General features: G+C 52.9%; 1 protein-coding gene across 5 annotated transcripts in view; it reads right to left on the bottom strand.

Annotated features, from left to right (window-relative positions):
• IL6R (interleukin 6 receptor) overlaps positions 1-12,368 on the bottom strand; it is a 50,945-nt gene that overhangs the window by 1,768 nt on the left and 36,809 nt on the right. For 2 of the 5 annotated variants that reach the window (XM_028090232.2, XM_028090234.2), the window contains exon 10: positions 6,921-10,267. The exons of 1 other annotated variant lie outside the window; for it this stretch is intronic. In XM_028090232.2, the coding sequence (XP_027946033.1) occupies positions 10,021-10,267 (247 nt within the window). In that variant the 3' untranslated portion in view covers positions 6,921-10,020. Of the gene's footprint in view, positions 1-6,920; positions 10,268-11,685; positions 12,012-12,368 lie in introns of those variants that run through there. 2 more of the 5 variants (XR_015766438.1, XR_015766439.1) reach the window with 2 other exon arrangements.

The following is a 12,368-nucleotide window of genomic DNA, read 5'->3' as shown; positions in this document are numbered from 1 at the left end:
AGTCGTTATTCATTTATTGGCCTCTGCCGTCAGATGGGGAGGTGGGCAGAAGTTTTTGGGACAGGTGGGGAAATAGTCCTAATTTGTTAATTGGATTATTTAACTGCTCTGACCCTGTTAATGGCCATTGTTAGTGAGTAAATGTTCATACTTGATTCAGAAGAACTGAGCATCTGAGATACTCTTTGAACAAGGGTGGCCTTTCTGTTCCATTAAAATGTGATTTTTCAGTCAAAGGTAATGCCTCATTTTTCCACCAGTCTAGGGGGGAAACGAAGATGTCGGCGTTCCGTCTCCCCGCTCACACCCTTGTAGTAGTTGGGAAAACTGCTGTGTTGCTTTCTCACAGAGGTTGGCTCCCTCCTGTTCCATAATCCGCACTATTTTGGCCTTTTGTCTCTTTAGAATGTCACTCTTTATTCTGGTCTCCGACTTGTGTGCCCCATTAACTTGTACTTGGAGACACTGGGCCTCACTTCACCCTCCTTGATCGCCGACCCTGCGGGAAGGACGAGACGGTGCGTCGCTGCCACCTGGTGGGGACAGAGTGAACCGCCCCGGGAATGCAGGCGGGCGGGGAGGGTTCCCAGGCGCTTCTGGTACAGCCCACGGCGGCAGCGTGGGGACAATGATGCGCGGCAGTTGCCATCCTGAAACCTGGCCTTTCCTGCGGAGCCTGATGTGCAGGCCCCTGGGCGGCGGGTCGTGCTGTCGTGTTTTAGTGAGCATGCCGGCAGCAGATCCTTGAGATCATTTTGTCACGTTCCTAACCATTCAGTTATTTTGTTAGGGGCTTTAACATGTTAACTAATAGCTACGTCTAACTTTTGAAGCTATCTGAAGATTGTATGGGATGCCAGCGCCCGTCTGCAGTGCTCTGGTAAATTATATCCGAGAGGTCGTATGGAACTTCAGGATGCATGGCCCACAGCCAGTCTACCCCACGCGCCCCCCGAAGATGGCTGGCTCTGAGAGGTAACTTCAGATAAACGCCGTCCCAAGAAAACCAGTGTGCTCACTCCGATTCGTGTTGAGCACCCCTCCCTTTGCAAATGCTTCCGCTCTCCTGCGGCCGCTGCGCACCCAAGGAGGGACAAAACCACTGGACCCACCAGAGCTCGTCTCACACGGCTTCTTCCCTGTCGGACGTGGCCCCGGGAAGCTTCGCCCTCAGGTCCTTGGCGTCTTCTCGAGCGGAGAGCTGTTACCTTGGTCCTCGGTAGCCGCCTGCGTCCTGCGCTGAAGGTCGGCCTTCTTTCCTTCGTTATTCATACAGACGCCCCGTCCCACCCGTGGGAGTTGATGCTTTAGTCTGTCGTGAAGCTTGAAATCTATAATTTTTAAAACTTCTGCCAGGTGATTTTGATACCCAGCCACAGCTGAGCACCACCAATGGAAGCTACTATTTAGAAAAACGGAAAGGGCGCCTGGGTGGCTCCGGCGTTAAGCATCCGCCTTCGGCTCAGGTCATGGTCCCAGGGTCCTGGGATCGAGCCCCGCCTCGGGCTCCCTGCTCCGCGGGAAGCCTGCTTCTCCCTCTCCCACCCCCCCTGCTCGTGTTCCCTCTCTCGCTGTGTCTCTCTCTGTCAAATAAATAAACAAAATCTTTAAAAAAAAGAAAAACGCAAATACATTCATTTGAGGTTCTAGAAGCTTCTAGAAGGGTTAGGAATGTTCGACGCCCCTCCCCCCCTCCCCCCCACCCCCCCGGCAACCAGAGCAACGGTTCTCGGAGTCCAGGTGGCGCACGTGTTTGTAAGATCCCAGGGTTCGGCGGCTGTCGTGTGTTGTCAGATCCCGACCCTGTGGAAGGTCGAGGTGTGAGCAATGAGGCTAGACCCTCACCACCACCTGTGCTGCTTAAACGGATGCTCCCATACAGCGTCTGTCTGCAATCCTCCTTAACCTCGTGAGCCAGGCAGCAGCCTCATTTTCGGATCAGGACGCTTGGAAGAGCCTAATACCTTGTCCTGGGTCCGTCATGGAGTGCGTGCCGGAGTGCAGACCACAGCCTCCTGCTCCTTCCCGGTGAAACTGGAGCCCTGTAGAATCCCCACGTGTGAAGAACACAATCAAACCAGTGGGACGAGGTTGTTAAACTAGGCACTTGGCTTTAGTTAACAAATGAAAGATAAAGTTTAAAAAAAACACACACAATAGCCAAGAAGTGGAAGCAAACCAAGTGCCCACAGACAGTGGGAGAAAGCCAGAGGGCCGACCACACAGAAGGGAGCATCCGCCTCAAAGGAGGGAAATCCTGACACCTGCGACGGCGAGGATGAAGCTTGACGACGTTCTGCTGAGTGGAATGAGCCAGTCCCAGTCCCAAGAAAAATAGTGTAAGATTCCACTTCTATGAGAAACCCAGTCAAATTCACAGAAACAGGGTGGTGGGCACCAGGGCCTGGGGAGAGCGGGGAAATGGGGAGTTATTTAATGGCTCCGAGTTTTGGTTTTACAAGCTGAAATGTTCCAGAGGTTGTGTCCACAATAACGTAAATATACTTAACACCACTGAACTGTAGACTTAGAAATGTTCAGTGGAGGGGCGCCTGGGTGGCTCGGTCAGTTAAGCTTTCGGCTCAGGTTGTGATCTCGGGGTCCTGAGATTGAGTCCCGCATCGGGCTCCATGATCAGCGGGAGCCTGCTTCTCCCTCCGTCTGCTGCTCCCTACCCACCTGCTCCTGCTCTCTCTCCCTCCCTCTCTCTCTCTCAAATAAATAGAATCTTTAAAAAAAAAAAAAATGGCTCAATGGGAAATTTTGTTACGTGTCTTTTACCACAGGGGAAAAAAACCCCAAAACAATGCCAGTCTTAGACATCCAGAGACCAGTGCGCTCTCTCCCCATACGTGAGCCCCGTGCGCTCAGGCCAGGGAAGTAGAATCGGGTTGAGGTAAGGCATCCACCACCGGACAAACCCGTGCCGGGTCTGAGGGCCCATCCTTTCCCCAGTGTGGGAGTGTCCACCCCAGAACAGGGTGGTCTGAGTTCCTGATAATCCACATGCTATCAGCTGTCGAGGAGACGCACTCAGAAGCATGTGGATTATCACTTCCAAGATCCACAAGGAGCATCAGAATCTCCCCCACGTTGTGAATCATTGGAGTATGAGCCACTGCATCTTCTTGATTCAGGCTTAAAATGCCTTCTACGGGATATTATTTTAATGATTCAGATTGCCCTCCGATTTATGTTCATAAACAGGATTACTAGTTTAGATTAATTGAGGGAAAGATGCATTAGTGTGTGCATGTGAAAGCTAATTAGATTGTCAAGGTATCAACCAGTGTGTTGTCGACGAGTGAGAATCATGGTTTACATTGATGATAGTTAAGACTTGTTCAGGGGCACCCGGCTGGCTCAGCCGGTCATACATGCAACACCATCTCCAAGTTGTGAGTTTGAGCCCCATGTTGGGTGTGGAAATTACTTTAAAAAATAAAATCTTAAAAAAAGGGGGCACCTGGGTGGCTCAGTCGTTGCGCGTCTGCCTTCAGCTCAGGTCATGGTCCCAGGGTCCTGGGTTCGAGCCCCGCATCGGGCTCCCTGCCTTGCAGGAAGCCTGCTTCTCCCTCTCCCACTCCCCCTGCTTGTGTTCCCTCTCTCGCTGTGTCTCTTTGTCAAATAAAAGAGACGTGTTTATATTCATTTTGGATTGTTTTAAATGGTATGTTTGCAAGTGAAACATTCTCCCCAAAGTCCTTGCATTTTTTTTTAAATGGAGAATGTCAAGGCTTTGGAAAGACGCACCTAAGCTCTGGGCAGCTTCCCACTGGCTATATCTCGCGGTCGGCTTTGTTTAACCTCTGGTCCCCACCTACTTCTCATACTTCTCAAGAAACATTCTTCATAGACAGCACAGTGTGGCTGAGCTATGCCAAAACACAGGATTTAGTGAAAAGCTTTCTTTAATCGTAAAAACATACATGCTCATGAAAAATATTTAATATGCATCAAAAAGTCATCTATGTAGTCTTCAGTGACTTCCTAACGTGACGTCCTTGCTTTTAGAATATCACAAAATTGCTCAACCCAGTGTGTGTACAAGGCAGCCCCCCAGCCCTCACCAGCAGCCCTGGGCAAGCCTGTGCCCGTGCAGCCACTCCCCACCCGGACCCGTCCACTGAACCCCACCACACACTGGCCATCCTCTCCTGGGGAGAGTTCGCTCCCAAACTCCGGTGGACAGCCAGCATCCCAAGGAAGGGTGGGTCACTGCAGTTCAGGAAACTTCCCTTGAAAGTCTCACCATCCAAAAAGAACCAGCATTCACAGCATAGTGACCATTACCTTCCAGAGAGAGTGGGCATAATGCACACGTGGAGCATTTCAAGGAAGTTCACCGAAGTGTATACCAAGGAAGCAGCAGGAGAACATCAAACCATCCACGCGGAGTTCAGAGAGCTGGTACAGATTGGGGGGAAGTGGTTCGATTCGGTTTCTGATCAAGGGTCATTACGAGTAAGGAACTAGCTGCTGCCCCTCCCCTCTACACCTCATCTTTTGGGGTTTGGCTGCCTCGGGGACAGGCCTTTGTGGGCTCCCGACTCCCCCAGGCTTGGCTTCTCAGCCCCCACTCACATGACAGGTGTGACAAACCAAATGGGGAATGGGGAGTGAGTGGGCCAGGCCCCCGCCTGCACGGGGGCTGGAGAGGACCATCCCGGTGGTCACCAGTGCCGAGGGGCCTGAGCCGCATGGCGAGGACAGCACTGCTCTTGGAGTCAGGCAGACCAGGTTTACGGCCAAGGTCAGCCTCCTACCTCAGTCTCGGACCCCTGCCCCCACCTCAGCTTCCTCACCTGTAAGCGAGCAGAGCACTCACCCCCAGCGCCGTTCAGATGAGAAAGAACATCCTGTTTGTGAAGCACGTGGTGGAGGGTCCACAAGTGGTAGCTATTATTATCAGCTAATTTTAATGGACCCTTTCCCTTTTCTACCAAAAAGGGGCTGTGGGCTCCAGGTGACCAGCAAGGCTGGTGGTGTCCCCCTTTACTGTCCAAGATTTTGTTTCCCAATTAACACCATACGTTGTCTCGGAATCCCATCTCCAGCCTAGTGGTCTGCGGCACAGGGACCCTCAACACGGGCTGTGCGGCTCCTGACCCTCAGACCTGTCCGTGGAAACGATCCGCCAAAGGATGCCACGTCCTCATGTGGGACGCCCCCAGCACCATCTCATCCCAGAAATGGCCACGGTCACCCCTGGGGTTCAGGAGCACCTTCCTCAGAGCCATCTGGGGGGGTTACTTAGCTTTCTGCGCCCACATCACACCTACTGAACAGGAGTCCCTGCTGACCCCCGCTATGCACCGGGGCGGGTTTGCGCCCTGCAGGGCGGGTGTATGCAGGCTGCCGTCCACCCCCCACTTCTCCCTTCTTCTCTTGCTGGCCATAGACTCCAGGGTGTCACGCTTACAACATTCAACATTTCAAAATCCCTATTGCACAGCACTTCAACTTAAAAAACAAAATAATGTGCAACTGTCTTCCCGATGAATTCCATTCTTTAGAAAATCCTAATGAAGCTTCCGTTTCGCAGTAAGCTACTTGTGAACACTGGCAGATGTATTAAGCAATTTGAAGTTAAATTAGAAGAACATCCTTAATTGAGTATTACATACATCCGCTACTAGTAGGAACGTCTCATGATTTTACTGAAAAAACTTAATTTTACCCATGTTTTGGATTGTCATCTAAAACTACTGGTATGAAATAAGACATGGCTAAGGTGTTGTCTCGTCTGGGTTGTGAGTGACAAGCAGGGACTTCCATAAGACACTAGGGATTGGTCAGCATCTAAAGGACAGTGCAGGGCTCAAGGTCACCGGCCATCACCACGTGCGCACAGGCCCCACAGCCGGCTGGCCCGGCCCCCACCGTGCCCAGGGGCCACCCCGAGCCCCAGCTGCCCCCGAGCACTGCCCAGCTGTGGCCAAAAGCTCGGCAGAAAGCTTCCTGCCTCTGGCCGGCACTTCTCTCCAACATGGAGAAAGCCCTGGTCTCCTTCTGCTTCGACAAAGAGGAAAGAAGTGCTTTCCTCAGCGGCCGGCCCAGCAACTGGGTGCACTAGGCCGTCCCCTGTGAGGACCGCCCGCGGCTCTCCCGGGTCTGGCGGAAAGAGCATCGTGACCATGTCAGACCGACAGCAACGCTGTGCAGTGGGAGGTTCCTCCTTCCATTTCCTGTCCTGGTGCCCACTCCTGCACCCCTGCCCGGCCCACACAGCCTGGCCACCAGGGAGACATCTGATTCCTGTGGCACTTTCTGCAAGACGGGAACCGACCTCGAGGACACAGGGGGTCGGCAGGCCAGCGCCGTGGCTCCCGCGTGGCTCAGGCAGGGCCTCCGGCTTCCAGTCTGACGTACAGAATCTCTGGGCTCCCCAGCCTGGAGCCGTCTGACAACAACTCTTGTCCATAAGGCAGCCACATGATGGCTCTCCTCTGTTTGGAAGCCATGGGATGGCCGCGACTCGAGGTTTTCCTGCCAGAGACCCTTTCCAAGAGGGGACAGGTTGAGGCTGCCGATCAGGAGGGCAGGGTCACCTCTGTGATGTGGTTCACACCCCCTGTTCAATAAACAGTCTCCTGATGAATAGCTGCCCGCCCTCTTCCTTCCCCACACGCCCATCCCCCTGGCCGTGATGCTAAACGTGGCAGAAGCACCCACGCCCTTCCAGAAACCCCAGGACTCATTTTGGGAAACATTTTCATAATTAAAGTCTTTTGAGAAATTGCTATTGTTTCTGGAACCTACCTCTTTCTAGAGGTAACTCAATTGTGCCTTAGGGGAGGCCCACCCCAAACGGTCCTGCTTAGTTTTGAGCCCATGTTTCTCCAATCCTTCCCTCTTTAATTGGGCAAGTCTTTCCTCCAAACGGCCCGGGTGCCCAAAGCATAATTACATCTCCAGCATATTTTTAGAAATTATTTATTTCAAACATTTACGATTTTCACTTTAAATGGAAAATAGCTGATAAAAAGAAAAATACTGAAAAACATTATACTGACCCTTTGCCCCATATACAGACATCAGCCTTTGGTATTTGCTTTCAGGTAATTAGGTAAAAAAAAAACAAACAAAAAAAAACAAAAATTAAAACTTATTTTTCTCCAAAAAAAAAAAAAAGCTGAGGTATTGTATTTAACAGGTGTGTGATCCCCATCCAAACATGGTGTCTCTGCTAATTCACAGCCTGGCTACGCACTGTTCCAGTCCTCTTTCTACAGCAGACCTTCATCTGAGCACATGTTCATAAAAACGACAGCGTTCTTTAATAATCAGTAAGGTTGTCATAGAAACTCCCCGGCTCTGCCACCAGGCCACACGGAGGACGCGATGCTGGAGTGCCGCAGGGGACACGTGGGGGACAGACGCCGAACCAGCTGGCCTGCCTCCCAACAACAGCCCCACTGCCGCCTGCCACGTGAGAAAGCCGGCGTGGCCTCTGAAGGGCCCCCCGTCGTCCCTGCTTCTCCAGATGAAGACCTGTTTCTCACCAACTCCACCTGAAACTGAAGGACAGACTCTTCCCCAAGTGGGTCAAACTTCAGTACCTCTGAGGAGGCAAGACAATCCTGAACGTTCTGCAGGAAGCCCAGAAACCATGACCAGGCCCAGCCTGCCCCACACGGCTCTGCTCACCACCAGGTGGGCTCCTGACACCTTATCAAGGTGCCCGCCCCTGGGCAAGACCTCGTCAGAGCAAAGAGCTCTCTGGGTCACCGAAGGCTTTGCAGGCCCATTCAATGCTACCCCCTTGACATTTCAAAAAAGTTTTCATTAATGCTACAAGAATTACTGAGCACATTTAGACCTTGAACCAGCATATTTTCAGCTTTTCCCACCCAGCAAGGGGAGCTGTCCTCCCGGGTCTGGCTGTGCTACAGGTCAGGTAGGTAACATCTGTCGAGGAGGACAGGCAACAGGCACCCTGCAGGACCCAGGGGCGGTGACCACGGGAAGGGGCGCGCTCACCGCCCAGGGATTTGAGCACAGAGCTCAGCGGGTGCACAGAGGCTCCCGGAGCACAGCCTGCGACCCAGAGGAAAACGCTCTTCCTTCATTCTCTAGCTTATGTAGAAATAGAGGGGAAAAAACCCTCTCCAATACAAAAAAAAAAAAAAAAAAGGCAGTTTCATTACAATAATAATGAAAGCAATAACAGTTTGGAGATCAAAGCACGGCTCTCAGCAGCCAGACGCTGTCTGCTATCTGCCGGTCCATCTTCCACCATCTCAGCTCCAGTAAAACCCAACCTCGCCAAGAGGTAAAGACCTTTCTCATGCACATTCTTGTTTTGCATATTTCCCTTTAACAGCATTTTTGCTGTTCTCAAAGAAACTTTAGAGAAAAACAACAACAAAAAACACCCGCCTAACTTTGGTCAACTGAAGACTAGTTGCCTAGAGCAGCAACAGGGCCTGAGATTTACAGACTCAGGCAGCGTGGCCTGAACCTGGCAACCAGTAAGGAAACACGGTCATTTTCTTCCTCTCGCCACCTGTCTGGTGCTGGTGGTCATTTGTCTAAAAAAGCAAGCTACTAGAAAAATCTGTGGTCTGGTAAATGTTCAGCGGTGGTTACGAGGCTGCCTGTAACCACAGCTTCATTCTGGGACACCCCATGCTGCTCGAGGGCCCTTGTTTGGGTGACCACACGCATCCCTGAATCATCAAAGCCCGGACTCAACCACGAGGGTGCTGGCGCGGCCACGCAGCTACAGTCAGTGGGTGCTCTGATCCTAGCTGAGCTGAATCAAAGCGAGGAACTAAGAAGACCCCAAGGTGGGGGACTTTGTAGGGAGACCCCTCCCACAACCGAGGGCTCGGGGGTGGGGGCCGGACACCCTCTCCGCCGCCGCGGCCCGGCAGGGTGAACAGCTGCTTTCCCCCGGTTAAAGGAGAGACTATGTTCTCACTTTTTAAGACAAAAACAAGATGTAGAATGAAATCAGACTCTCTGCTCTAAAAGGAAAATTATCTTTTCTCCTCCTTTTTCACTTGACTCAGTTTTGTGCTAAACAAGGTTATTATGCTTTTTCCCCAAGTTATTCATATACTGACACTCAGCGAATACTGGCTCTCCCAGCCTCGAAGATAAAACAGCAGTTTTGGGGTTTTTTAAGAAAAACAAGTTAAAATACATTCCTGCCGGGTTCTTTGTCTTTTCACATAAACATTATCTTCCCTTGTTTCTCAGGCTCAGCTGAAAACAAAGTAGAAGAACAGCAGTTGCGACCCTCCCCCCCAAGGCAGAAGCCTGCCAGTCCTCCTCGTAAGGGGGGGAGGGGGGACAGGGAAGCTGGCTTCCAGAGTCCGGGTCCCCGGGCAGTGCCGCCCCTAGGGAGGACACGGAGGCCTGTCTCCTCACGACCCTCCCCTCTCTCCTCTGCTTCTCTCCTCCTGAAGTCCTGGGATCCAAAGAGGGAAGTCGAGCCAGTGCACCTGCTCTGGATTCAGCAAGTGCCTGGGATCGCCATTCACATTTAGCAAAATGCTAATGAGGAACTAATTACAATTCCATTTCAAACCACCAGGCCCTGAGATACTAGGCGACTCGCTGTGCTATTTTCAGGTATGGGGAAGAAAGGCAGGTGCTTCTCCCATCCTCAGGCCTGGAAAAGCTGAATTGCAAAGGCATTCTGGCTCCAAGAACTGAGGCTGGAAGGCGGAGCTGCTCGGCAGGCCAGGAGATGCCCGGGGAGTCTTGGCTGGAAATCGGTCCCATCTGGCGCAGGCTGCCACTCGCGCAGAGGAGTCTGGGTGCGTGGGTGGCCGGCGGCTCGTCCACCTGAGTGTCCAGCACGATGGTGACCTGCCTCCTCCGGGGGTCAACCCCTTTAGGCACTTGGGAAAGGGTGGTTCCAAGACTCAACCACCTCTTCCTTCAGAACGGAGGCAGCAACCCTGTTTCGGGAAGTGAAGCACCTTCCATGAGGCCCCGGCAGCTGAGATGAGCTAGTTTGTGCTTCGTCACTCACGAGGCTCGGAGGGCCTGGCACCCCGCCCCCCACTATCTGGGGAAGAAGTAGTCTCTGTTGCTGATGTCGTAAGGGCTCTGTGGGCCCCTGGCATCCGGTCGGCCATGCCTCAAGGTGCTGTCAGACCCAAGGCTGCTGGGGGACACCGGCAGGGACATGAGGGGCACCAGCACCGGGGTGGGCTTGGGCCTCTCGGGGACCCGCTGTCCCAGCGAGTACGGCGGGTGCACACTCGCCTTGCCCTCCTTCAGCGTGTGCAGCTTCCACGTCTTCTTGAACCTTCACAGGGACAAAGACAAACCACACAGGTGCTTAGCTCCCCCGTGACAAGCCCAAGTGAAGAAGGGCAGCTCTCGGCTCAAAACGTGGAAAACCATTCATTCCATCACCAGGGGTTATGCAACACTCTTTCAGAAACACTCGGGGGGGCAGGTACGTATTGTTGGTCCCGTTGACAAATGGGGAAACTGAGGCCTGTGTGGCCATGAGCATCCCTTTATGGCACTAGGGACTTAATTGGTCCTGTTCCAGAGGCTGCCCACAGGTACACATCATGGGTCCCAAACCCATTTACTTAAAAAACAGAGGGTATTCTTTCTGTGTGGAAGGAAAACGGGCCTCCTGACTCTGGGTCAGGTGAAGGCGGGCGGGGGCAGGTAACTGGCAGCGGCACAGGGCTGCCCACTCCCTCAACAGCCCTGCCCCTCCTCTCGCTTCCAACCCCCCAGCACCTCTGGCGGGTCCTCACAGACCCCGCCGGGGGCACCACGCGGGTACAAGTGACTCATCTGGCAGGAAGGGGACGCTAAACAGGAAGGAGATAGACATCTCTCTGATCACAGCTCCCCTCGCCCGCTCAGCAATGGGCCCACAGCCAGGGCTCAGGAACCGAGAAAAGTCGCTCGGCTGACCAGAGACACGAGCCGGTGACAGTCGTCTCCAGAGCCGCGTCGGGGCCCCTGGACCCTGTCCCTGGCCCCCCACTGTCGCCCACCGACCCCAGAGTGGGGCCACATGCCTCCCTCGGGCCCACCTCACATCAGCCGCTCCAGGAAGGGCTTGGAGGGAGGAGGGAAACCAAGGTTAAAAACAAGGTTTGGGGGTTTTCCTTGGGTTTCTTTTTATATCAACAGGCTATTCCTGTCCTGGTGACAATAAATCACTGACAGTTGGCTCCAAATCCGCCACTGGCATCGAGCCTGTGATCGAAGTGGAATAAACAGTGTGCGGGGCGTGACTGCAGGTCCCCACTCGGCATGGCAGGCACCCAGCGCAGCAGGGGCCTCGGGGGAGCCACCTCCCTCCGGACACAACAGGGGCAGTCAGGACACTTGGGGTTTCCAAATACTCAGACCCTCTGACCCAGGAATTCCACTTCTGGGAATACACCCTAAGGAAACTGCAGAGCTGTGGGAAAAGCTTTCTGCTCAAGGCCGTTCCACACAGTGTTGTCTGTAAGAGCAAAACCAGCTAAACCCCCTGCAGCGGAGGCTGGTGCATGAGCCTGGGCACACCGGCCTGGCCGCGCCTGCAGCCGAGGTTAAGTGAGTGCTACAGAGAAGCGAAATGAGGCAGAAACATGCTTATGTTACAGTTGATGTTAAAGGTAAAAGGCAGGACTCAGTTGTAGATGCAGAGTCATCACGGCAACATAAAAACAAGAAACTGGGCCGAGGAAAGAGCCTCAGGAAGCTCACCTAACATGAACACATCTCGATCTGGATGCTGATTGCAGGGGTGTGGTCACTTTGTGCATGCTCGTGGAGCTGCACATGCAGCACCTCAGTTTCCTGTGTGTTTGCTGGACTTTGGTCACATTTATGTTTTAAAAATTAACAGTGGCTGGGCGCCTGGGTGGCTCAGTCATTAAGCGTCTGCCTTCGGCTCAGGTCATGGGTCAGGATCCTGGGATCAAGTCCCGCATCGGGCTCCGTGCTCGGCGGGAAGCCTGCTTCTCCCTCTCCCGCTCCCCCTGCTTGTGTTCCCTCTCTCGCTGTGTCTCTCTCTGTCAAATAAATAAAATCTTTAAAAAAAAAAAGAAATATTTTACATGTATCATATGACCTCACTGATATGAGGAATTCTTAATCTCAGGAACAAACTGAGGGTTGCTGGAGTGGGGGTGGGGTGGGAGGGATGGGGTGGCTGGGTGAGAGACATTGGGGAGGGTATGTGCTACGGTGAGCGCTGTGAATTGTGCAAGACTGTTGAATCACAGGTCTGTACCTCTGAAACAAGTAATGCAATATATGTTAAGAAAAAAGAAAAAGAAGAAGATAGCAGGAGAGGAAGAATGAAGGGGAGTAAGTCGGAGGGGGAGACGAACCATGAGAGACGATGGACTCAGAAACAAACTGAGGGTTCTAGAGGGGAGGGGGGT

The sequence above is a fragment of the Eumetopias jubatus genome, unplaced genomic scaffold (genome assembly GCF_037043125.1).
Source record: "Eumetopias jubatus isolate StellerSeaLion01/CBP00866 unplaced genomic scaffold, mEumJub1_p1.0 scaffold_12, whole genome shotgun sequence".
Lineage (NCBI taxonomy): Eukaryota > Metazoa > Chordata > Mammalia > Carnivora > Otariidae > Eumetopias > Eumetopias jubatus.
The sequence above is the reverse complement of the archived record's forward strand: the minus strand, read 5'-3'. Positions and strand labels throughout refer to the sequence as shown.